At 43.7% G+C, this 27,541-nt stretch overlaps 1 protein-coding gene across 3 annotated transcripts in view; it reads left to right on the top strand.

Moving 5' to 3' along the window:
• CASR (calcium sensing receptor) overlaps positions 1-27,541 on the top strand; it is a 79,443-nt gene that overhangs the window by 29,222 nt on the left and 22,680 nt on the right. For all 3 annotated transcript variants that reach the window (XM_076347475.1, XM_076347464.1, XM_076347483.1), the window contains 3 exons: positions 7,632-8,071; positions 16,614-16,920; positions 19,842-20,723. In XM_076347475.1, the coding sequence (XP_076203590.1) occupies positions 7,887-8,071; positions 16,614-16,920; positions 19,842-20,723 (1,374 nt within the window). In that variant the 5' untranslated portion in view covers positions 7,632-7,886. The remainder of the gene's footprint in view (positions 1-7,631; positions 8,072-16,613; positions 16,921-19,841; positions 20,724-27,541) is intronic.

Here is a 27,541-nt window from a genome sequence, read left to right as displayed (position 1 = left end):
GAGCGTGTCCAGAGAAGGGCAACGAGGCTGGTGAGGGGTCTGGAGAACAAGTCTTATGAGGAGCGGCTGAGGGAACGGGGGTTGTTTAGCCTGGAGAAAAGGAGGCTGAAGGGAGACCTCATCGCTCTCTACAACTACCTGAAAGCAGGTTGTAGCCAGGTGGGTGTCAGTCTCTTCTCCCAAGTAACTAGCGATAGGACGAGAGGAAATGGCCTCAAGTTGCGGCAGGGGAGGTTTAGATTGGATGTAAGGAAAAATTTCTTTACTGAAAGAGTGGTGAAACATTGGAACAGGCTGCCCAGGGAAGTGGTTGAGTCCCCATCCCTGGAGGTATTTAAAAGACGAATAGATGAGGTGCTTAGGGACATGGTTTAGTGGGCATTGTGGTGTTGGGTGGACGGTTGGACTCGATGATCTTAGAGGTCTTTTCCAACCTCAATGATTCTATGATTCTGTGATTCTATGAAAGCAGCATTTCATCAGAAAACAGTGGTTTGTCAAAAGCGAGAAGCTCTGTGGAAGTCTCCTGGTGGGGCAGTGCTTTGCTGAAATGCAGATGGAGTTCCCACAAGCTTTTGCTTCATGCCCGACAGGCCCCAGGGGGTGGATGAGCAGCTTGGCTCCTCCAAACCACCCAACATTGCAGCTCCGGGGCAACCTCACCTGCAGGCTGTGCTGGCCATGGGACATACAGGCTTCCCATACAGGCCTCCCAGAGGTGGGACAACTCTGCTGAATAGGCTGTGTGGGAGTCCAGACTCTTTTGGGGTCTGGGACAGCCCTGTTGTCATGGCCAGCATCAGGAATCTTCCCCAGCTCTCTGCTGTAAAAAGGTCCTGAAAGCCCGGGAGACTCAGCTGAGCTTGAGCAAGCCGGTTCCTTGCTGGTATCCAGGTTGATCACATGAAGTTTAGCAGGTTCTGCCTTCAGGCTGAATGGGAGGGAAAAGCTTTTGGAAGATGAGAATTTCTTGTGAGGTTTCATGGCCTTGTGGATATAAACATGCTCAACTTTGCCTTGTGTTCAGCTGATGATCTACCATAAGTTAACAATGTCATGCTGTTCCAAAAAAGACAAGTGCCATGCTGAGAAGTATAAACAGGGCTGTAGCCTGCAAGACACACGAAGTAATCCTACCACTCTGCTCAGCGCTGGTGAGGGCCCAACAAGGACACTGTGTCCATTTCTGGGCACCGGTCTGCACTAAATGTGGCGACACGCTGGAGAGAGGCCAGAGGAACGAAACAAGAATAATCTGAGCTCAGGAAAGCATCTTTATGAAAGAAGATTAAATTAATTTAGTTTGCTTGGTCTAAAAAACAGAGAAAAAGGGGAAGTGAATTGAAATCCCAAACAAGGCAGTAATAAGGAGGGAGGCACTGGACTGCATGTGACAGGTGGGAGAAGACAGGCTTAAGTTGCAACAAAAAACATTCAAGTTAGATGTGAGAAAACATTTGCCTTGGTAAGAGCAGAGAAGCATTGGAGTAGGCTGCCCTGGGTGTCTGACGGGTCTTCTTCCTCAAAAGGTTTTAGAGAAAATGGGCCGGGAACAGCACTACTATTGCTGAGCCCTTCTTGGGCTAAGGGACAGGCTGCATGACCCCTTGAGATCCTTTCCAACCCAGCTATTATATGAACTTGAGCAGCTGCTGTTTAAAGTTGTGATTAGTTACTGTTTGATTAAGAAGTCATGAGTGTGCCATTCAGCTTCTTTTCACCCAAAGAACAAAGATTTATTGAACATTTCTGGCTTTTCTGCATGATTTAATCTGACAACTAAAACATTCATTCAACTAGCAAAACAGTACCAATTGCTGCAAGCCTTTCAAATACCCATGGCTGTACCCTAGGTACCTTCTGTCCCCCATCAGGTAATGTTTCTGCCATGACAATAGTGTCCCGATGTCTCCTCCTGTTCCTGGAACCACTCTAAGTTCCTCCACTGAAGTTTAGGTAAGATAGCTGCCGCTTTACTTCCACTTCCAAGAGAGTTCAAAATCAAAATGTCTGATAGTTACAAAACAGAGTGGAAAAAAATATTAAAGAATACTTAAAAAAAGGGGAGGGGGATTAAAAATAAGGTTGTGTCAAAAAAAGTGGAAATTACAATACTTATTTTTTATATTTTTCTTGCAAAAGAAATCTTACGGAATTGTTTTTGCTGAATATATGTACAGGGAATAGGTGTTCTGCATTGAAGAGCATATAATCAAAGAATTTATGTGCTAATACTAAATAATGTTTTAAATGTAAAAATATTTGCAAAGGAAAAAAAATAGCAATGGATTCCAAGCTTCCTTCTTAATTCAGTTGCTTGTTAATTTAATCTTTTTAATTTATTAGCTGAAAACTGCAGGACCACAGTAATTTGTTCTATTAGTAGTAGAATTTCCACATACATTTTGCTAAGTTTTATGTCTTCAGGCATGCGTTAGCAGGTAATTCAATCTTTGGCTGCATAACTCTTTCCTTTAATAAGGAAGAGGCTCGTAATCTTAATCCAATTAAAGAAAAGAGAACTGAAGGAAGATTTGCTACAACAAAAGATGATACTAGAGGATATTAGCTTGGGGTACTGGCAGCAAGCTAATAACTGTTCATCAGGAAATCAGTATCTTCAAATATTTTCAACCTCAGGTGTGGAGAGCACTTGAAAGCAGCTGGGAGACCTGTCTCTCCTATTAAATGAGTTTGAGATACTGGGTTTCCCAGCTATAGTTGGTATTTAAGTATGGAGAGTTGTAAATTTTGACACTGAGATTTACAAGGACCTGGGCATACACTTAGTTTTGCTTTTTCTGGATACCATGTTGTGCCAGTGCATCTTTGGACATTCATCCATCAGTTTGCTGCCTCAGGGATGTATTTTATATATACACAGCCCATCTTGTTCACAGGCGGCACCTGTGATATTATTTCAATTCTGTGTCCTGTCCCTGAGAATAGCTAGTTCCAAATTATTCAGGGGGATACCAAGTATTATCCTATACCATGAATGAATAACTTTGTTTTCATTGTCTAATCCCTTGTCATGCTGTTGAATGACACCTTGGAGTAGAGTGCTGTAAATGCTGTTTTAAAATGAATCCTGTTTTACCAGTTTACATCTTTCAACTTTGCCTACTATGAGAAAAGAGAAATAAGAATGTGAATTTACTTTTTCTACATTTAATACTTCAGCCACGCACTGTCTGGTGGCAAAGAGTGGTTCCTAAATATTCAGTAGCATCAGCTCAAACCCCTCCGTAGCATCCCAGCAAACTAAATTACATTGTCTATCTGTTCATGATGAAAACGGTTTCCTTTCTCATAAGCAAAGAACCCCGAAGATAAAAGAAAGCCTTATTAAAGGAAAAGCAGAAAAACAGAGTAATAAATCAGCAGGCTGTGGTCTTGAGCTCACCCTCTTCCCACAGCAGATGGGGAAGTCACTGATCCCGTTCCACCTTGGCTAAGTCCTACGCACAGCTCCCTGCCCAGGCCCAGGGGACCCCATTGCTGGCTGCCTCCACCTCTGCCCCTGAAGGAGCATGCAGGCCCCCAGGTCTCTTTGCCAGCGGGGAGGGAGGCAGGGGAGGGGATGTACTAGGCTAAATAGCAGTAGTCAGACTATCCCATCTCTTTGCAGCCGCGCTTCAGAAAGTACTGCTCCCTGCTTCAAACATCTTGCCTCATAAGTACTGGGTCTGCAAGGCCCCACCTGTGCTGGCCCTCACCTCGGTACACTGTATCAGCTTTTTTTCCTTCTTTTTTTTTTTTTGACTACTGAAGAAATGAAAATTCAGACCCCTCTTCCTCTTGTTTCCCTTTCCTGGGACTCTTCCCTGTTCTCCTGGAAGGCTACATTGCTGGTTGGGGTGACTCCTCAGCCCAGGAGTGACCCCCAGCCTGCTCTTGGTCTGGGCACAGCATGTTTTGTCCATGCCCTACCAGATGTGATTAGCAGCATTTTATTCATACTATCCTCAGACCTGGCGGTATCTGAACAAGAATGCTCCGCCCTAGCATGACTGCTGTGCCAGTGATGCCAGCTCCCCTGGACCCCCTCGCTCTCTAGCGGATGCGGGGAGGGGGCTCCCCACAGAAAGTGGCCACTCGCCAAAGCTCCAGGTTGCTCTTCTTTCCCTTTGCCCACAAGTGTCAGCCATGACCTCTTGCCTCTCACATCAGGCTCCATGTACTGTTTATCATTTCAGATCTTTTCTTCTCTTCCCATTCCTTCGTATCCTTTCTTAAATTAAACAGTGCCAACCTTTCTAACTGTGAAATCTCTCCTGGACACAACTTTTTTGCTGGCTTTCTGAGCTGCTTTCATATGTGCTATATTCTACACTGGGACAGGGATATCTGAGCCAACACTATCTGCAAGCATATTTAAATTGACTTTAATAATACTGCTGCATTACTTCCCTGTAATCTCAGGGATTTTAATCTCAGTTTGCAACCCAGGAGAGCATTTTACTTACTTTTTGGCTGCTGTAGAACAAGGGTCCCTATTGAATTGTCCAGAAGAGGACCCAATTTTGGCCTGTTGTTACTGATTTTCTTGTGACTGCTCATTCTGGAACATGCACAGAAGCTAATGAAAATGAGTATAAATACATTTTGTTCAACTCATAGCATAGTGGCTTCTAAGAACAGCAGCTCCCAGCATAGCTTTTCATGCCTGTGCCAGACAGAAATGGTGGTTAAGCGGGAGATGCATCTACCCAGATAGATAAATGAAGCAGGCAAGGAGGCAAGTGCGATCAGCTGCACTAAAGGCACCCTGCTCCACTGGGATGTGTCACTCACACTGGGACCGGCTGGACCAGAGTTCATGTGGTGGACCTCACTTGTCAGCCTCAGTCTCTCATAGACCATTTGCAGGCTCCAGAGCAATTCATGAGGGCCCTGCCTACTCTTGGACGTGGTTGAAGAGCAGACTGCAAAACAGGTGAAGTGGTTCAGGTGGGGAGCAGACCACTCTTTTTCTCAGGGACCCTATGCTATCAGCTCACCCAGCATTGGGAGGGTGCCCTTGAAAAGCTGGTGGCAAGGAACAGACTGACAATAGTAGAACAGTTTGACTACGTGTCTCTTTGCTGCCTGATCTGAGCAGTGCTTGGGAAAAAGGGCAGGCAGAGCAGCAGCAAGGATGCTCTGGCCACGGTTCTCCACGTAGGTGGAAACTTTCCTAAGTGCTCCTCTCACTTGGGCAGGGAGTGGGCTGTGAGCAGATGTAGAGAGCATGTATGCTATACGTGACCTCCCCATCTGCAATAAACTCGATGTGCCCCTGAAGCACGGAGCTTGCTGCACATTCACTTGGCTGTATGCACAGGAAGGCTAGCTATGTGTCAAGGCAGCGGGTCATGGTGTAAAGCCCTCTTTTGCAGCAGGCAGACCACGTGTCTTTCTTCCTGCCACAAGACCAGACACCCATTCTGTAGATGATTGTAGGTATTTCCATGGGGCATCAGATAGCAGGAGGGCTTTGTGAACCAGGATGGAATGGAAAGAGTCTGCAGCTGACTGCAATGATTGTTTGCCTTTCAGTAGTTCATCCCATAGGACCTGGCAGACTTAGCCTCAGCCAGGAAGAGAGAGAGAACATCAGCCTAGAAAATGTCTGATATGCTTTTTTGTATCTTTTTTGAATCCATAAGTGGTGGGAGGAAGGTGACCTTTCCCTACCTGAAACATGGCAAAGCGTTTCCTTCCTTTTTCTGTTCGGCACCAAAGAAGCAACAGCCACCATCCATCTGCCAGGGGAAATGCGAACCCAAAAGCTCAGGGACAGTTTTCCACACACTCACTTGTTGCACTGCTCTGTCACCTACTAGTCCTGGCTCTGGTTAAAGTTCTGTCATCCTGCTGTCAAAGGGCCACATGCCAATACCAGAGGCTTCTTAGTGAAAGGTACCAATCAGATGTTAAGACAACACACCCACAAGCGATAGACAATATTGCATCCTGGCTAGAGCAATGTGACATAACTCCAATTGCTTGCTAGAGGAATGTCCCAAAGTGTTTTCTGACTGCCAGTGTCAGCAGCTCAGCAGCAGCTGGACATTTCGTGTCCATGTTTCAGATTTTGAGGATAGTGTTGAAATCCCCACTCAGCAGCAGGGATCTAGCAGTCAAGTTTGTCAAAATCAGAGTTTCTGACTGGATCGGGCCACTTGGACACTGCGAACATGAAATACCTATTTTTTCATATGAAAACCAGTATGTTCCTACAGAATCTTTCAGTGTGACTCCACATTTCCTGGTACAAAATTGTTTGCCTAGACGTATTTTGATCTCTAGCCAAAGATTTGATTGCCCTTGCCAATAAAAATGTGTTTGTTCAAGCCAGGACCAAAGAATAGTTTAGAGTGGACCCACCACAGAGAAGTGCAGCATATGCCCAGCTGTCTAAGTGTGTTGGCCGCAGAGGCATGAGCATGATGTGAGCTTTGTCTCTCTTCTCCCATTGAGTGCTGCATCTGGACCTTCATTTTAACAAAAATGTGTGAAATATTCCAAATGCTTGGTGGTCATACAGCATGCATAATCCTTAGGGCTGGCTACTAGAAGAACCCCTATGATCACAGTGTTTCCCTGCAGTGGCTCCTTTTTTGACCTAGGTAGAGGTCAAATCTGTCTAGGTACATTTAGTGCATAAGTCGTCATCCTCATAAAAAGGTTCTCAGCACCTGAAAACTCTTGATGACTTACTTCAGAAATTAACTGTCCTCAGGATTAGCAATGTACGTCTAGCTTCTATTCTGAATTTGACTAACTTCAGATTTTTACTACTAGCTTCTAGACCTATTCCAAATAGGCTGAAGAGCCGTTTGTTCTGATTTTTTTGTGCTGCCTCCTCCCCCATAGCCATAGCCATTTTCATATGCCATAATTAAGTTAGTTCTTCATTTGGCAGGCCTGTAGACGTGCTGCAGGGAAAATGTATTGAGTACAGAGAAGCTGCAATATTTCTCATCCCCCGGATGCAGGCTTCAAAGCTCAACAGTTAAGCTTGCAATGACATGATCACCGAACCTTTCAAGCCTTCGTGATTCATTATGGAGAAGTATCTTGATTTCAAATGCTTCCCTGGAAGCCATCCTCACTTTGAATGTGAAAGAAGTCTTTCTTGTGATCTTGTTTCATTTTTAGCAAGGATAAGTTCAAACCAGAGAGTTAAGAACAATCAGTGGAAAGGAGGGGATGGACTGACACCAAAAGATTATCCTAGTTCTTTTCTTAAGAGGAAGGTTTCATTCTTACGGCATCCCCACTTGCCCATCCAAGTCTCTCACAGTGTGCTCTGTTCATGGAGGTCTGATCACACGTTTTACAGGGTCTTCTGTGAGCAGAGTCATGTAGAACCATAGGAGGATGGTGGGAAGACACCCACCTCACATGTGTGATAGAGAATTAGGCATCCAAGAGAATCCATGACACTTGTTTGAGGAGGTGTGGCTGGCATCACTGGGGTGTCTGACTTACTCTGTCAAAGTTGGTATGTGTCCTGCGCAGGTTGTTGAGTGGGAGTGGCCGTGGGGGCATACTAAGAAGTTGATGGGACAGTGCAGAACCGCCGTGGTAGCGTGGGGTCCTGGTGTGTAGCTGGGATCACTTTTCATGTCTTTCTTTTGCAGTTCTCAGAGATGGGCTCTCCATAATGCTTTGGTTGTGAAGAAGGAAGGACTGCTGAGTTGTTTTGCAATGGAGAAGACAGAGGGAGAAACACCAGCACTGTGGCTCCCACCCTGTTGCTTATCTCCCTGCAGACATGTGTCCCAAATCCTCTCTGTACTGTATTAAGGAAAGGAAAAGCTTAGACATTACGTCTGCTTTCTTACATCACCTTTACCAATTTTGCATCCTATAACGCCCTGGTGAAAAGAGGAACAATGACTTTATATAGCTGCTGCTTGATTCTTTTGCTATTTACCTGGAACACAGCTGCCTATGGGCCAAACCAAAGGGCACAGAAGAAGGGAGACATTATTCTTGGAGGATTGTTCCCCATTCATTTTGGAGTGGCTGCTAAAGACCAGGATCTAAAATCAAGACCAGAATCAGTGGAGTGTATAAGGTAAGCCACAAAAAGAAAAAATAAAAAGTTTTGGTGGGGGAGTCTTGCCCTTTCTTGGCTACAGGTGACATGCTGTACACAGTGTAAATACAGTCTGTAATCTGATGCTTGTAGAGGCAATGGGAAGGTATGGTGTAAAGAATAGAATAAAACAGACGTGTAAAGACAGGAAGTACATATGTTGAACAGTAACATAAATAATATTTGGACAGTGAAAGAGGGCAATCCTTGTATTACCCAAAGCTGCCAAAACATGAATCTGTCTGGCCATTCACAGTGGACATTCGAATAGTATCTGAAAATTAGCTTTCCTAGCAGAAGGATGGAAAATAACCCATAGTGCCCTTACGTTCATTTGATTACAGTTATGCATAGCAAAATAACTTAGAAATAAAATTTTGGGTTTTTTTTCCAGTTCTGCCTCTCATCTTCTAAGACTTTACAAACTGTTTAGTTGCCTAAACAAGTGAATAGGTGAAAGTGAGATAGGTCACTGCTTTTGAAAAATCCCACTGAACACACAGATGTCTCTTTAGGACGTTTACAAAGTCCCAGACTTGAACTCCTTTCCCAGGCTTTCCTCACCCAAAGTCCTTTTCTTCTGTGTAAACAGTGCGTATGGGTTTTGTCTTAAGTCTTTGGCAGTTAACCCTGGAGGGAGAAATGCACATGAAAACAAAGTATCTTGTTATTAAAGTGTGGCCATTTTTATGATGAAACATGAGGAATTTTTAACCTTACAACCCTGCACATAATACATGTAAAGTGTGACAGAAACTGATTGCAACTAAAATGCCATATAAACAAAATATAAGAAATTGATGTGGAATTTTGTCATGACCATGCATGGGAAAACACTTCAGTGTTACAGGACCTCTTCTGTAATCATATGAGAAAAAATGTATATCTGGAATTATTTGGACCTCTCATCCTAGACTAGGGATCTAGTACAGTTTTGTTGCAGATGGTAATGAAGAATGGCTGACAGCATTCCTGCTATGCTTACAGATTCCAGGTGCGGTTTCCTGCTGAGACACTGAGCAGGACACGTCCATCTAGGTTATGAGATCATCCCCAGATGGTCTCATAGCGAGCACACAGAAAGGAGTGTAACTAAGCAGGGTTTCTTTTGGCTGCTTCTGTGCATGCACAAGAAAGTCATGAACTAAATGTATGTGAAATGTCCACTTCATGGAGCAAGAAGCTCTGCCAGATTTTCAGCATTTTTTTCTCTCCCAGATGCGGCATTTCAAAAGTGGAATGCTGAAAAGCAATGGATGGTTTCAGCTCTGTGGTCTTCTTCACCTGCTCCAGGTAGCAGGCAGGACAGAGCAGATATTTGCAAACTAAGCATAGCTTTCATTTCTGTCGGCGCTGGGTCAGCCTCAGTGACTCCCTTGACATGGTCACATTATTAGAACAGATCACAAGGAGAATGTTCCCCCACGACTACTACAAGTGTGTGGTTGCCAAAAGATTTGTTAATGAGGTAGCACTGCCAACAATGGGCAAATCCTGAAAAGCCAGACCAGACGTTTCAAGGACACAATGGGAGATCCTTCTGGGTGGCATTTGATCTGCTAAAAGGCATCCTCCACCTGAAATTTGCCTGGGTAAAATCCGTGTTCCTCTTACCCCTGCACCAAGAAGTTGCAGGTGCAAAAGAGAAGAGTTGACTAAAGAGGCATTTGTGCCACTTTGCCACACTCCTTCAAGGAGTTTTTGTGAGTTGATAGCATAATGCAAATGGAGAGAGAATACTTAATGAAAGGCAGAGATCTAGCTGCAGAGGTAGTATCAACTACAGTAGGAACAAGGGAATGATTGGACCAGAGACGAGTGGAAGCTCGTTGCACATGTCTTCACCAGAAAATGTCCATTTCCAGGAAAGGTTTAATTCAAAAGAGATTGGGTTGGGAAGACTTTTTGAGACTGGACATCAGATTTTCTTGATGAAGATAATTAATCCATGGAACAGTTTATGCGCTATGGTGTTTTCCTTGTTACTGGTACGTGTTAAATTGAGAGCAGATATTTTTCCTGAAATGATTTTTCTATTTTAAGCAGAATTTAAGTCAGAAAATTCCTCTGACTGGACTTGTACAGAGTTCTCACAACACAACCATAGCAGTCCTTTTTGGTTTTGGACTCTGTGATTAGGTAGTAGCTTGGGGCAGGGTTGTGCATGCTGACTCTAAGAGCCCAATACATTCTTCAAGCCATGAGCTAGAGTCTTTCATGTCACATTTGAGTTTCCTCAGTTCTGGGCAGATGGCTAGTCTGGAATGAGCGAACTCATTTTCTGGGGAGAAGGGAAGAAAAAAAAGATAGGCTCTAGTTTCTTTCCAAAGTAAAACCGCCCCAATCTTGTAGTGTCAAAAACTTTTATAAGGTGGGAAATCCACTAGAAGACCATAAGCATGGCTGTACTTGGTCAAACCAAAGCTGCTAAATCTATTCCATACCTTTGACTGCCCTTGTTGCCTTTCACTGAGCCTTCTCCAGTGCTGCTGTATCTTTTCAAAGCTGAGGCCAATCAGTTTTATACCCTTTTTAGATGGCTGTGTACAGCTTTTAATCTCTTTATTAGGTAGCAAAATGTGTCTCATATCACATAAGAAAATTAGACCCAGGTCACTCTAGGAGTATGCGGGCATCCTCTCTCTTTCCTCATACTCCTCCATTAGGCAGCAACAGCAACAAGTCATCAGACCATACAAAAAGCTCCTTGCTTTGAGACAAGAAAAGACCTAAGGGTCCCACTGAAACCCTGTGCGTGGTTTGCCCCTGTCTCTTCTGGAGTTCAGTATCAAACAATTTAAGATAATGTGGCTTTCCTTTCTTTTGAGGACTGTTCAACCTGATCTGTGCTGTTTGGACATCTTCCCACACATTTAGCTATGTTCAGTGCCATACCTATGCTCCCAAACAGGCCTTCTCAAAATGGGTAGGACAGTTTTCTCTCCACTTTTTCAGTTTTCATGCTCTTCATACTCTTGTGGCACGACACCTTTCTCCCCAGCTCAGCATACATACTAGGCTGAACCTACCGTGCATACCTTGTATGTAAAGGTATGTAAAACAATTGTATTGTTAATAAAAGGTATTGTAAACAATCAATACCTTGATTGTTTGTAAAACTATATACATGACTCAGCAGCGAAAGGAAAAGGGAACAGTAACGATCTGTTCTCCGTTCTTTTGGTGCTGATTCTACTGAAAATTCATCTTCATGCTTTAAGCACTGAGTTGTAGAGTCCAAAGTGAAAACTTACTCATGATTTTGCCACACCAAATGTCAGAGAGGAGTACGGAAAGTGAGAGCAATTTTGTTTCCCGTGTTTCAGAAATACTTACATGGCTTATTGTTTAAGCACTCAAGTGTCCCGCATTTGGTATCAACACAGCTTCTGTCTTTGTATGCCTCAGGTGCTGTTGCAGCAACTTTCCTTACAACATTTGCTGATGCATATCTGATGTGTGCAGTGGAGGCAGAGGCTGGGCGCAGCACAAGCAACCCCTGACCCCCATTCCCTTTCAGCACCCACAGAGGCCTATTCATAACCTGATTTCTCCGTCCTTTCTTGATTTCAGGTAGATTCGCAGTAGTGACGGTGATGGTATCGTTAGTATTATTGCTAGCATTATTGCACAGATGGGTGGCACCCATGGATTCCTCTTACTGTAATGAACTGTTTGCAGTGAGGACATACCTTTACTGAGCTGAGATACAATGTTGCCAATATAGTGTCACTGGGTCATAATTTTTAATGCATATTCCCTATATTCTGATCAGCAGTCTACCCAGGGTCCCACACTGTGACACATAGCTTTCAGGCTGTGAAAATGTGATGAGACATCGTCCCCATGTCAGTGCAGGACTGCACAAAGCGTGGTTCTGGGACACTTCAGCTCATCAAGTCTGTGTGTCTGTCTGAGAGAACAGGGAATTTTAATTCTGCCCCTTGTGGATGTATTTGCTAATCCCACTGCAGAACTGAATGCATAACACGATATTTAGAACTTCCTCCCTGAGACCAAATTATTTTCTTTTCCTCTTCCTTTTCCACCCATCCTCTGAATTTTAATTTTTTAGTTTTTTAAATTTTCTTTGGTCTGCATAATTCCCCTTACCCATAGCCCTAACTTCTGAGGGTAGTAAGCAACTCGTTATACCTACTGACTACAGGAATCCAACAAACGACTGAAGGTCTCCCCTTTGCATAGCTTAGTAATAGCAGTGGTAGTAGCAGCAATAACATGTAATTAATGTACTGGAAATCTAGAGAGGACAGAGAAATTAGTATGTGCATACAACCACTAGAGAAAGAGGAGTACTGGCGTGAGCCGAGAGGCGTATGCAGGCTTTGCCACCATTCTTCAGTAAAAGTACCTGTCGGATACGGGAGGGTAAATGAAAGCTGTATTTACAGCTTTCACATTACTTCCTCCTTCTTTTCCTTCATATTCTATTGCTTTTAGTTTAGTGCCTTGCAAGTTTTGATAAATGAAGGTCATGAATTCACATGAGGCTGTGAATTATTCCTTTATGGAGACCAACAGGGATCAGGACTAATTTCCCTGCTGGATCCAGACAGTATGAGCTGTTCAAACCAAACCAGACAAACAAACAAGCAAACAAACGGGATGGAGCTATGGGGAGCTAAAACTATGCAGTGAGCTTATGTCCCTTAATTTACATACCCTGACTTACGTTGACTGAGACATTTAAGCCATCCTGAGCACCCCTTGACAGACACATTTATACCAACTAGAAAGAAACCTGCAGGAATCGGTGAGATCTTGCGAGTTTACTATCTAGCAAACTGGGCGGCTGCAAACATAATCTGTCCCCTGCAGGTGTGACAATTAAAATGAGGATTTGTGGAGGAATTGTTTCTTATTTCTCCTTCCCTGTTTGTGCTCCTGCCTGGGAACAGAAAGATCAGTGGGTTGCATACTCTGACAGGTGGGAGAACAGGCATCAGAGGAGAAACATTTAAAGAACTGAGTGTAAATAAAAATTCCTATCTACACCTTTGGGCACTGAATTATTTACGTTAAACTCTCATTTAGAGCTTAACGACCGCTTTTCATAGCACCACATCTCAGAAATGTTAAAATACAAGACTATGCCAGTGTACCTGTAAAGTAATATGGCAGAAAATAAGTTTTGGAGGCTGCTTATTTTCCACCAAGAAAATATCAGTGGCTATTTAAAGCTTCTGGAAATCTAATGAAAAGTTTGCTTCTGTTAGCAAATCCTTTGCAGTTTCTTCATGGAAATTACCGGTCAAATTTCTGCATGGTTGACAGAACATTACAGTGACTAGTTATATTAGTCACAGCAGCAGCATAGCACAGGACGTCAGCTGGATCGGTGTAACCTGCTGCCAGGTTCAAAGGCAGCTTTTACCCATCACTCGTGTACACAACCTATCTGCAGCCCCTTGCTGGGGTCTTACAGTACAATGGGAGAGAATTTATCCACACTATTTCCATTCACCGGGATTGAAGGAATCATGAAATCTTGCTTCATTTAGACCAGTTTAGTGGCACTGCCTTCATCTGACTATATCTGTGTTTCAGTACTGATACAACACAGTATCAGGTAACAAAATGAGACCTTGTCTGAAGCTCTATCAGGTATTAGAGAAGACAGAACAAGGTGTGTTTGTCTCCATCCCATCTGATCCTCTTCTCCTGATCTGCTGATGCTGCTATCAGCAGAGGTGCAACTGAAGAGAACTGCAGGTCTCCTGCCCAGGCTAGTTTGAGGTAAATTATCAGAGCATCTCAAAGACATTTTGGAGCCTAGCTCCCAGAAAACACCCCCTGCCCTCCTTTCCCCTCTGAAATAAAACCAATCCAAACTCAAGTACCTGAAGTACAGGCCTTATGCTGTAAATAAACATTCATCGGGAACATATGTCAGAAAGGAAAACAAAAGCAATTGTGCATCGTGGGCCTTAGTTCGCATCTACTGAATGAAATGGCAAACGTGTTCTCTGAAGTCAAGGGGAAGACAGTCCAGTTCTCACTGCTTTTGAAGATACCACCTTGCTGCATTAAAAAAATTAAGCAAAATTGCTGTCAAGCAGGCAAAATAATTCCGTGTATACTCCACCTGCATAATTTAATGTGAGCAGGCTTAAATTTACTTTTGCACATACTCGAATGTGTGAAGCTTTTCACAGTGGTATAGTGGTACCTTTGAACTTCCCAGCTTCTCAGCAGTCTTCCCTTTAAATATAGAAAATGCTTTCAGATTTTCCTCTTTTACATGAGAAGCCTGAATATAGTTCCTTGCTTCAAATCCTATTTTCATTTTAATTAAAAATATTTGTAAACACATTTAGCTTTTTAAAAAGAACTGTCACAAAACCCCTCCTTGCTGTCATTCCTCCCAGCGAGCATTACTGATCATGTGAGGCAGTGTTGTGTGCCCGGCGCATCTTTTTTCTGTATACAACACTCACTTCCTATTTCACTCTGAGACTTGTTCTTTTATTTCCCATTGCATCTCGTTCCTTAATGGTTTGGAACTAGAGCAAAAAATATTCTAAATGACCAAATTACTTCTAACTGTAATACACACTCACATGTTCTAAAGGGTGTCCATTTTCTTAAGGGTGATCTTAAAATAGCTAGCTGTCCCTTTGGTCATAAATTATAACTAAGGATTTTTATTGGCCTCAAAAGTTTTGACTTGAAGAGATTTGCACGGAAACCATACTGTCTGGTCTTTGAGGTACAACCTCAGAGGAGAACCTCATTTTAAAGTTGGCCAAAGATGTCTGGCGCAGGTGAAATGAAGTTGAATAAATGAAGTTTTTAAGCCTTAGATGTGATATCTTTAGAACTTCTGATCCCAGATAAATCAGATAGAACTCCTAGAATGGAAGTAATGTGGCTATGTTCATTCAACTTTAAAGAAGTCAGACATAGCTAACATCAACTTTGGAAGCAATTCATTTAATCCAGCAATTAAAAAATGTTCAGGTCGTGTATCTCAGAGGTTGGAAGTTTGTGATTTCATGAAGCTTATCTTTAGAAATCTTCACCTTGGTAATGGAAACATCTCAAAGCATTTCAAAATGGCACTCATGTGAAACCTAAAATTTACCATTTCATATAGAATCTGTTCTTGGGAAGACTGTTTCCCCAGGCTCTTCCAGTTCTGGGGCCCATCAGTTTTCCCAGTGGATCTCAAGCATAACAGCTTTGACACTTTCCTGTTTCCAGCCGCAACTCAACACAAAACTGCAAACTAAGTGCTATCCTAACCTATAGTGCGTTACAAGGAAGGGCAGGTTTCAGTTCATGCAAGATTCTGCCATTCCAGCTGAATTACCCTAAAACATGGCAGCTTCACAGCACATAACCAGTTGCTTTTGCAGCTTTACGAGAGAAAACACAGTAGGTAAAACTTGAGAATAACACATATCAAAGTGACTTTCTTCCTGCTGCTTTCCACGAAGAAGCTTCTCTCTTCTTTGGATAAGTAGTCACTCACCTTGCATCAGCTTCTTTCACTGCCAGCCCATGCAATGCTCTAAACGGGGACTCCCAGGTCCTGCAGCACACTCTTGCCACCACTCCCCAGCTCTGGGTTAGCTCCATGCACAGTTAAGAGATAGCCAGAAGACTCATCTGCTCCATTTTAGAGAACAGAGGAGGCTTCAAAAAACAGAGTTTCAACTTCACAGGCCAGCTCTGATGGCATCTTCTGAGCTCATGTCTAAAGCAAATGTATGAGAGCACTATAATAAAGAGAAAAATTATTTCTTTAATGAAAACACTGTAGTATCTAATTAACAAGTAAGGAAGCTAAGATTAACACTTATAGCATGTCTCTGTTCTCTGGTATAAACAGGTTGACTGTGCCCTCTCTCACAGTGTGAAGTGTGTGATGTGAGGCCAAATTTCCCTGGGCAGAGCTACCAGGCACCTTTGCATCCAGGGGCATGCCAGTGCTGTGTCTCAGCTCACTCTGCCTGCCTAAAGCCACAAGGAGCTGACACACTGAGTATCCCTGAGCCCAAGTCCCTGACAGCATCGCGCTCTGCACAGGCTTTGCAGACACTGCCATCTGCATTCAGAAACATGTCAGAGGAGCCTGGAGGGAAACCTGGTAGGTGTAGCTTTGTGTCAGAGCATTTGCTGAGGAATCACGAGGTCCACGTTTAGGGTACTGAGCAGAAGGGACAGGCCAGAGCCAACTCCCCAGGCATGCTCTCTTTCAACTTTCCCAGACTTTAGAGGACTTAGAAAAGTTCACCTCATCCTCACGACCTCTGAAGTGAGCTCCCAAACTGAAGAGCTGAAAACCAGAACAAAATCTTGTAGCATATGCACGCCTCTTCTGTAACCACTGAACACAAAAGCAAAACTTTCCAAATTTAATAGGATGCAAGAAATCATAAGTTGCTTTTGCCTTGTGTATCTTGAATTCTTCGCTCTGTCTTTGTCTCAGTCCTGGTTTCCTCTCCTCTGTTTCCCTCCTTCTCACTCTATTTTATTTTTATTGTTGCTCCCCCAGGTATAATTTCCGAGGCTTCCGCTGGCTCCAGGCTATGATCTTTGCCATAGAAGAAATAAACAGTAGCCCAACTCTCCTTCCCAACATGACCCTAGGATACAGGATATTTGACACTTGCAATACAGTCTCTAAAGCCCTTGAGGCCACACTGAGTTTTGTGGCCCAGAATAAGATAGACTCCTTGAACCTGGACGAATTCTGCAACTGCTCAGAACATATCCCTTCCACCATTGCAGTCGTGGGGGCAACCGGCTCTGGCATCTCTACCGCCGTGGCCAATCTGCTGGGACTCTTTTATATACCTCAGGTATGCTTTCACTTCTCTTGTTTAGGTACAGCTGGGGGTATTGCTGTTTGGAGGGGATCTTTAAGTACATTATAGAACCAGGACAGGGAACTGCACTGCTGCCTTATGCGCTCCATCTCTGTTTCAAACAAAGGAAGGTTTAGAAATGCAATGGCCCTAGCTGTACGAATACATCCGTGGAGGGCTGATGGGCAGCACAACGATGAGAAGCACTGGCTTTTAAAGTGGGATAACAGTTCACATGAAAGAAAGCAGTCTGATTCCCTCCAAAGGTCAGTCATTGGCAGTTGCCAGCCTTGACAGGCTAGTTGTGATGTTACTTCACCATGGTCACTGTCTAGTCGTGCCCAACTCCCACAGACCCCACTTAAGGCAGAGCTCAGTCATTGCCAGCTACTCTTAGGTCTCTCAGCATCTCTGATCATTGAAGTAGGTGATCTGTAAAGTTGTTGCTTCTGCTGATCAGGTGCTGCAAAGGTTTCTTCTGGGCTGACCTGCCTTTCTTTTGCCCTAGGGCCTCCAAAACAGGGTTTGTGAGAGCATGTGGATATGCCCCGCCTTGTCCTGGGGTCATCTGTGTGGTGGTGTAGTTGTGCCAGCTCCTGTGTCGCAGCATCCTTCTTGCTGTCTGCTGACTCTACTGGGGCCAGTGCCGGCATCCATGGTCCCATCCTTTTGTTTAAAAAAGTTGGTGCTCTGCCAAGACCCTAAGCAAAGTAGGAGGCTGGCATATTATAGCTTAATGTTGTTGCTCTTGATTTTAGATTTTGACACTGAAGACAACTTTGGAAAAAGTGCTTGGCCTTATCCATTTATGTGTTGCCTTGTATAGCCTAACATTTCCAATTCCTCTTGGAAGATGCCAGAGCTCACAGGAGTCCTTGTAACAAGATTGTGTCACACTGCACTCTCAGTCTGTCCTGAGAGGATATATCTTTATTTCAGCCAGGGCTCCAGTTCCCATCTGCACCACAAATGAAGAAGGAAGGATTCTTGTCTGCCTGATGCACAGTAATATATCTTGTCTATTTAATGTTACCAGCCTGAATCTCTCACAGGAGTCTGAAAAAATAGACATTCAGTCTCTGAGCAGGGCAAGAATGGTTTAAGCTAAGAGCGATATATGCTACCTAGGTATTGCCCAGAGTAGCATTGGAAGGTGGTGTGTAGTAAACACCATGATGGCATTTTAAGGCATACTGTTAATTTACACATCGCATTACCAGGTGAACAAGGGCAGCTGAGAAATGTTGGACTGAACATAAGAGGTGTTTGCAGTTCTCAGACTTTCCCTTTGAACAGGGAATGGCTGTTTGTGCTACGAGGCAGTAGTCTTATCTAGAGGTTGCTGAAACAGGTAGATGTCAGGAGGTTCAGTTCTGGAACGAAATCTCAGCCAGGTGGTTGAAGTATGACAACTGAAAGCAGGCTTTTAAACTGGGAGTTGTTGGGCAGCATTAGAATACGCATTATCGCTGTCATTTATAGCAAGGCCATTAGCAAATCCATGCTTAATAGACCCTGCATTTCAGTACAGGTTGGAGGTATATTTTACAATTAGTGTAAGGCTCATTACTCATTCCGATGACATAGAAACTGAAAATGTTATGACTCCAGTTCTGTTTCTTGGTATCTCACCTCAGTGTACCCTTACGGCACATGCGGGAGTGGGGTACCTTGCCTGTACCCCCTGGTACTAGGTTTTAGGAGGTGAGAGTAGCACTGGGCAGGAGCCTGTCCAGGGGGGAGTATAGCTCTGTGAAAGAAGGATTTGCTCCTGTGGCCCTTGAAACTGCACCAGGAGACCTCTTTTTCTTTCTTCTTGCAGAAACATTAAATGCCAGAGTTTAAGGAGGAGTTAAGGTTTTCTGTAAATTTCCACTTTGTACAAAATGAGCTGTCTATAGAAGATTTTTTCAAAGTGAGAGTCAGTCCTAAAGAGTTCAGATACCAATCTCAAAATGCAAAGATAAGTGAGTTTTAAAAGTTCTCCAGACCTTTAAACTACTCTCTTCTGGGTTTTATGGTTTTCCTCCTACTTGTAGAAAATCCAAATTGTATCTTAAAAGCATATGGCACTTGTTCTGATTAGGAAAAAAAATATTTCTTGATAGCTTTAGAAAAGGAAATAAAATCCCATTTTAACTGTAAAACACGGTGGCTCATGGAGCGTGGAATGCCTACTGGCTTCTTTGCTGATTCTGGCCAGCAATCAGGAAATACTACTAAGGTAGTATTGACCAGCATTACCTTAATACTCCGCAGGGTCAAGGCGACTGATATACATCACATTCTTCTTACTTCAACTGGCAGGGATTGTATATAACACACATATGGTGCCTGAAGGAGCCTGTTTAAGGATGGGGACAGAGGTGAGAGGCAAGGACAGACAGACAGTGCACTTCAGAGTAGGTCCTGGATGGCAATACCAGCCTGCTGTCTCATATCTGGTTCAGGACAGAGGAAGCCTGCATTTTGTCTGAATTATGTGCATTGCCCTCATTTATGTAAAAGATTCATTCTTCTTGTTTCTGGATTTGGCAGGAAGTGCAGCGAGGTGCGTGTAGGCCACCCGTGGCTCACCTCTTTGCCATTCCTCCAAGCTAGCGTCAGTGTCTCTCTCCCTCAGATCCTTGACCTTACAGGTAGACACGAGCTTGCTCCAGTCTCTTGGGTCCGAGCAGCTGCTCCTGTATGTGTGCCTCTGTAAGACAGTCACAGCTACAAGAACATACAGAATCTCAGAGTGGATCATGTGCAACCACAGGCTAAGAGTACATGGCTGCCAGTGTGGTCCTCAGCTCTCTCTTCATCCCATCCGAGGTTACACAGGTTGACAGTGATGCTAGATAAACGTAGGCAATTTAATCCCAGGCAGTTCACTTCGTGGTGTGTTTTGCTTGTTCACTGTGCTCTTACAGGTCAGCTATGCCTCATCCAGTCGTCTCTTGAGCAATAAGAACCAGTTCAAGTCCTTCCTCCGCACAATCCCCAATGACGAGCATCAGGCCACGGCGATGGCAGACATCATCGAGTACTTTCGCTGGAACTGGGTGGGAACAATTGCAGCCGATGATGACTATGGCCGGCCAGGGATTGAAAAGTTTCGGGAGGAGGCAGAGGAGAGAGACATCTGCATTGATTTTAGCGAGCTCATCTCCCAGTACTCAGACGAAGAGGAGATCCAGCAGGTGGTGGAGGTCATCCAGAACTCCACAGCAAGGGTGATCGTTGTTTTCTCCAGTGGCCCGGACTTGGAGCCCCTCATCAAAGAGATTGTCAGGCGAAACATCACCGGCAAGATCTGGCTGGCGAGCGAAGCCTGGGCCAGCTCTTCCCTGATAGCCATGCCAGAGTTCTTCCGCGTCATCGGCAGCACCATTGGGTTTGCACTGAAGGCAGGACAGATCCCAGGCTTTCGTGAGTTCCTGCAGAAGGTGCATCCCAAGAAGTCTACCAACAACGGCTTTGCCAAGGAGTTTTGGGAGGAGACGTTTAACTGCTATCTCCCCGATGGGTCCAAAAATTCTCCAGCTTCAACTTCCTTCCATAAGGGCCATGAAGAGGGACTGGGAGCTGGAAATGGAACGGCTGCCTTCCGACCTCCATGCACAGGGGATGAGAACATCACCAGTGTGGAGACACCGTACATGGACTACACGCACTTGCGGATATCCTATAATGTGTATTTGGCAGTATATTCTATTGCCCATGCCTTGCAGGATATATATACCTGTACCCCTGGGAAAGGACTCTTCACTAATGGATCCTGTGCGGACATTAAGAAGGTTGAGGCATGGCAGGTAAGTCCTTCATTTGTGTGCCTGTGCAATATACTTGCAGAAAAAAGACAAGCTGTCCCAGGGCTTTTAGGGTGCCTTTCATAATCCTGGGTCTCAAACACAGCATAAGGCTCCTGGGACGTAGCATATCACTGCGTGCAAGTTAGGTGCACACTCCCACCCCACAGGGAATGTAAGGTAAGTCGTGTTAGGTTGGCCTGCAGTGAAAGGGGCTTAAACTATGTTAAATTTTCTTGCATTTGCTATGGGCCAAAAGTGCACACACAGACAATTACCACAGCCTGGCTGACGCAAGGTAACTTGATCGTATATTGAGCCCTTATATAAACAAGAGGGCCTGGAGAGAGCACATGAACAAGGAAAACAGTTTTTAGAGCTCATTTTCTTTGGCAAGCTCTACGTCTTTTGCAATCCCACAGCAATTTTCCATACAGGCCGTATTTTTTTTCCACGGTTTTAAGCTTATATAGGATCAAACTAAAGCAGGTTGAGTAATGAAGGAAAATAACATGTGGATGTTGGGCAAATGATAGATAGCTGCTTTGGTTTGGCAGTGAAATTTGTGAACTGATAAAATGATACTAATGACTTAGTCATTTACCCATTCATTCGATGCGTTCTGCCCACCAGCGTATGGGTGGTATTCTGGCATTTTGTCTTCTGATCCTTTATGAATACTCTGTACCTTACCATATGTTTGTTTGTGCTATCCGATGTGATATTCAGTATGTGTTTTGAATATCTACTGCATTCTTAAATAAGAGAATTAGCTTGTAAGACTATCAAATGAAGATATGCCAAATATGTAGCAAATTCTGTTTGCCCCGTCCTGGTCAACACAGTAAACTTGGGCCCACACATGCCTGAAATCAGAACAACATGGATGAATATAAGGAGGATCACATCCCCGTTTGCATGTGTAATTTCCTCTATGCAGAATAATCTAGCCAAAATAAAGGCTATCCATGTAACAAACTTTGCAGATGTTGGGTCAGTGTTCACATGTGGGAACTGCAGTTTGGTTCCTGTCTAGTCTCAGTCAACTCAAAGACATCAGTCAGATCAAAGTAAAAGGCTTTGTCTTGGCGTTTGTGGGAAACCTGCATTGCCCTAGGTACCTGATTTGGGTTTACCAAAACCAGTTTACTCAGAGTTGATGAGTGCAGGGTTTGAGCCTGGTTTAGGGGAATCCTGCGATTGCTGTCTCTCTCTGAGGTTTCTGTCTTTCAAAGCTATTCTGCTTTTCAGGAGCATACTGGCAGAAGTGGGCAAGTCACAGACAGATTTAGCTTTCACTGTGTCTCTAAAAATGATCCAGAATAAACATATTTTTAATTCGTTCCCTTATGCTTTGTCAACTTGGAAAGTAAAGCAGGATATTCATACCATAGCTAAGTAAAATAATCTGGTGTTTGTTGAGGATTCCACAATCGGGAAGAATGTCCTCTCATTTCTGTGTTGCTTGTCTGGTGCTGAAGGATGGCTGTATCAAAATGTAAAGCATCCTGCTGATCTAGGCTTTTGGGTATGCATACTTGCCTTAAAGGAGGGAATCAGCATCAAGAAAGAGTATGTGGGGGACAACAGGACTGGGTGGGAATATCAGGTGCTGCAAAGGAACAGGCTATATTTGGAATGACCACCATTATATGGTGTTGGTTGTCAAGCATATTTGATATTTGTGCATTTTTTCACTTCATTGCAAAATCAAACACATTAATAGCAGGTAAATGCCAAATCTGTGTGCACACCTACTTCATATCAGGCATTGCGGCTCATTACCCTCAGGAAGCTTTCCTCAGCCCCAGGGGTAATGAGTTCACCTCACAAATGTGCATCCTCCAGCATCTCCAGAGAGCGGTTTTCTGACAACCAGACAGAAGAAAACCTTTCTGCTAACATCAATCTCATTTGCAGCAGTACTTCTGCTGGTCGTCAGTGCCTGCTCCCTCTTCTCACAATCAGTTCAAAGGTTTCTTGATAGGAAGCGACCTGAGAAAGCAAGGACGGTGTTAGGAAACCTCCATGCCTGAGACTGGAGGCAGCGGCCACTAATAGTGTCTGCAATCACTGATCAGGTGGTGTGTGGGACAGATAAGGTGAACCCAGTGAACTTGTAGCTCCATTAGCCTGAGCTCCTGTCCAGAGCAGCCCTTGCCAGCGGGGTCGGTGGCTGGAGAGGATAAATGGTGTGTTCCACAATTTAATTATGTACCACTTAATTTTGTTGCCTTTCAATGGTGTTATCCCATTAACATGTATTATTTATTCGTTGTGTGCTAATTGTTAATTTTATGTACTCAGAATAGAAACCTTTTTGGAGGAACTGGTTTATATAATTTGTGGAGGGTGCTTGTATGGGTCTGTATATAAAAATAACATTTTTACCTCAGTGATCAGTTCATTTGAACTGGACAGTAGGAGGCCTAGCACAGAATTACTGTGAGTTGGTTAACTTGGGTGCAATTCTCCTATTAAGAATTTACCGTCTACTGTTTAAGAAAGCTCTAAGTATGTTTCAGCACGGGGAGCACAGGATTTTTCTGTGTCTCCCAAGCGGAAATATCAAATACTAACAACTTTCTTCTCTACTTATTTATGGCTACTTGTTTAAGAAGCTGCTTGCTAATTTTCTCCACCTGAGTCGGCGGTCTGTGACAGACCCTGTCCATAAACCCCGTCTTGCTTCCTTTTGTTTTACCAGTGCCTCTGGCAGTGGGCACCTTCACTAGAGATGGGACTGGTCAGCCCGAGCTTGCAGGCTGCTGCAGCACATGCGGAGATGCGGGTGCAGGCAGAGCTGGTGAGCAGGCAGGGCAGCTTCCAGGCAGGAGCTGTGCCACTCACTCCACGTGTGGAGCTGCCTGCGGGGTTCAGAGTCCTCTATCTGAAAATGGGAAGACTTGCACTTCTGTACTCTACAGAAAATTACAGACTTTAATAGGATGTCTGTCCTGCCCTTATTCTGAGCAATGTATATGCCTGCAGCTGTCATATTTTAAGAACCTACCCTGCTGCAAGGCAGAAGATAATCCAGGTGCACACCTTCGCAAGATGCCTGCAAAGAGCAGATAGTATTCTCTGCACGTGCCATTGTTGTGTCCTGCACAATATTGATCAAGATCAGATTAATTACTTCTTTTTGCAGTGTTTTGTTCAGGTAACAAAAAGGTGCAGGGCAATCCAGAACAAAACGTATAAGCAATTTCTGTCACATTTGGAAAAGGCAAAATTTTACACAAAGCACTAAGGATTGAAGTGCATGACTGCAAATAGTACAACAGAAAGAATCCTCTTAAAGGACTCCATCACCTCTGATTATTAGATGCCCATTCTCTTTTGCTGGCGTGCTGTGATTTTTTTTAGGAGACACTATGGAGTAGGGCTAATTCTGTGTGTTGCTCTGGTTCATGGACTGGCCTCCCCCAAATACAGGCTCTCCTGTAAGCTATAGAATAGCAGTGGGAAGGTATGGCAAGAGGTGGGACATGGGCTCAGGACTCCTGTACTGATGCTGCCTCTTTGTCAGAATTCCCCGCATCTTTGCCTGTTTCTCCATAGCAGTTCAAACAGCCTGCTTTTGAAGCCCTTTTTTCTTAATACCTTCCTTGATAAGATTTCCCAAGTCCCTCAGGTTCCTTTGTTTCCTTGGTCTCTGCTCACGTGGCTATTCCCATGGTCACTTCTAACAGCAAGTCCATCTGTTCTTTTTTCAGTTCCCCTCTGAGCAAAGATTTATAACCCTTTGGGGCATTTACAGGAGCCTCTCTGGTGTCTCTCTCATTTCAAATACTGGGTGGTCCTGCAAAAAATAAGAGGAAAACCAGTAAGGGATCCTAATCTGTCCTTCAGAGCAAATATTTATTACTTCATATTCTTTCTGTGTGAGAAGAGGAAAACCTGTCTTTTCTGCAGACATAGTTCACTCCGTGTTTCTGCCCATTCATTTGGCTTCTTGATGATTGCCAACAAGCAGCTGATGGGCCTCTCTTTCTGTCTCACGGTAAAAGCATTGCAATTAAATGGGGAAGATAGGCTCCCATGGATTTGAGAAGGCAAAGGCGTGCAGTCACAGGGTCATGGAGCAGAGCATCCTTAGGTGGACTCCCAGACAGTTTTCAGGTTGTGGTTACACTGGAGGCTGTGAACCTTGGCAGGTTCATGAGTGAAAAATGAGATAGCTCTTCGAAGCATCAAGGCAAAGCATGCTGCACAGGCTGAAAAATGTGCTGTCCTAAAGATTAGCAGGTTAAAGACATGCTCATGTAAATTATTCTATGCCTAGAAATCTGATTGATCTCAGACTTCATGAAAAGCTGTCATATGCTGTTCCACAAAATAAAAGCAAATACGAATTGGCTTCACCTAGCAACACCTGAAGTCTTGTATTACACCTGTGCACCTCCCAGCCAACAGTTCCTTCCTCTGTGCTGGTGATATGCATTACGAAGAGGTAAAAATGGATTGGTGCCTTCTCCAATTTTACCTTTAGGTATGTCTGGCTGGCTGGAAATTGATTCTGCAAGGCTTTAAGGAAGTGAATGATGCCTTAGATGACATACGTCTCTCCAGACCTTTGAGCCTAAGGGCTTAGCTAATCAATTTTATAGTCTGAACTATATAGGCCTGTCTGAACAATTAAAATGGTGTATGGAAAACAGCTGCTTTGTGGTATAGAGAATGAAACAGCATCAGAACAGGTATTAACTGAGGCTGGTGTGAAAATTAGTCATTCAGGAAGAACCGCAATGAAGACAGAGGAAGGTGCTGAATATCAGGCAACTGCAAAACCTCACCTAGTCTGCATTACAAATGCACTGGAGATATATTTGTTATGAACAGAAAGCAAGCATTTCACCAGTGTGCCTTTGTTGTGGGAGACCGAATTGAGAGGCAGACTGTTTGAGCCACACACAGAAATGTGTGGATTAACAGAGCACACACAGCTATTTCCCCACAAGGGCAATAACAGATGATTGCTTATTCATCAGTTTGGAGAAAACAACTTGCCGTCAGCTGAGAACATAACTTGTGAGCTCTTCAACTAAGCAGACAATAAATGGAGGAGTATTCAGATGTCTATGCAACTAAAAGGAGAAAGACTTAACTGGAACTTACTAAAGGGGGGGTCAGGCCTGTAACGTCACCAGTAGAAATGCACAGGGAAACCATTGCCCCGTCAGGGTTGCTAGAAGAAGGGGAAAGAACTGCATGCCTCTATGTCGTGAAGTAAGGAGTTGTGGTTATTCATTACTTGGTAGAGAATGGCTGAGATTCTTCTGATGACAAAAAATGCAGTATTCCTGCCCACCCCCACAACGTGTTGAATTTTTCATAAAAGTCGCTTATAGTGTAGGCACTTATACGCTGCATTACAACAAAAACTGTATTTGAAAAGAAACATTTTCTAATATTTATGAAACTCATTTTTACCTTTGTCACTTGGGGAAAAGAAGTCAGTTTTTCAGCCTATATTGGACCTGGGAATTTTAGGGAAGGCTCCTTGAGATGCCCATATAAAGTCTCTGTAGTGACTTCAGATAATAATTACCCCTCGAATTTCCAAGACATCAGTATCTTTTACTAAGACACAACATGTTTTTCTTACACAAAAGGATGTAAAGTTTCTTCTAGGACTGACCTTTCCTGTTGCTACTCACAAATGGAGCTGGTGACAAAGGGCACCTTGAGAGCCCCCTAAAGGCACTCAGAAAGTCAGGTGAGGAAACAAGTGGATTTATCAAAAATTCAGTTTCATGTTATAATCATTCCTCTGACTTGGCTGATTTCCATTTATCCCAAGGTAGGGTTGAAGCTAACTTCAAAGGCATGATAATCATAGTATGGTTTTGTTATTTCTTTTCTTTCTGGGTGGTCAGCCATCTTCACAGATGCTTTACTAACCAGCCACATAGTTTTATCCCAAAAGTGAACTTTCATGCACTATGAAGGACTGGTGTTGCTCCACACAGTGGGTGAAGTTTGGACGAAGGAGAACAGATTACCTTTTATGGTATATAAAGGAGCCTTTTGCCGTATAGAATTAAAAAAGTGATCTCCCCACTGGAGCAGAAGCAATACTTTGCTCAGAAAGGACTTTTACCTGTGTCTCTAGGAGTAAGTACATGAAGGTTACTTAGGAACTGTAGAAATCAAAGCCTTGACAAGAGTTTTCTTTGTTGGCTGAAACTTATATTGATAAAGGAAATGGAAAAAACAGTTTTAAGCTAGCAGCCAAGTGGAACATGTGCCAAAACGCAGTTACAGTGAATCCACTGGGATTGTAGTTGACCATTGATGGGACCTGTGACTGTGCTTGCAACAGATGCCGATTCTAAATGTCCAAAATGGTTGCGTGAGTTCAGTCAACTCACTGTGAATACCGGAAACTTTAGGACTATTTTTTTTTTCTTTTTTTAAATGGGCAGTAGTTCTTGAATATATTACAAAAAAACATAGAACTCAGGTTTGACAAATTACCATTGTTTTGTTAAAAGAAATGACACCAAGTATGCAGTATCAGTTGGTTGTCATTCTAACACAGAGAGGCGACTTATCCAAGCATTGAAGTAATTCATCCTATAGTTCCAAATAAGAAAGAATTTACAGTCGAAAGCCATTACTTCCTCCTGGCCTACAGACAGGCACAGTTCTTCAAATCAATATCAGCAGTGTTCTGTGCAGAATGCAGTTTCAGACCTTATTGGGACTTTGAAGAGACTGATCCGTAAAGGGCTGTTAAGAGAAAGTGACAGCGAATGGGTGCAGAGGGAGACATACACAGACTCGTTCTGTGCACAGCTGGGTAGAGACGGCAT

This window comes from Aptenodytes patagonicus, chromosome 1 (assembly GCF_965638725.1).
Source record: "Aptenodytes patagonicus chromosome 1, bAptPat1.pri.cur, whole genome shotgun sequence".
Taxonomy (NCBI): Eukaryota; Metazoa; Chordata; class Aves; order Sphenisciformes; family Spheniscidae; genus Aptenodytes; species Aptenodytes patagonicus.
The sequence above is the reverse complement of the archived record's forward strand: the minus strand, read 5'-3'. Positions and strand labels throughout refer to the sequence as shown.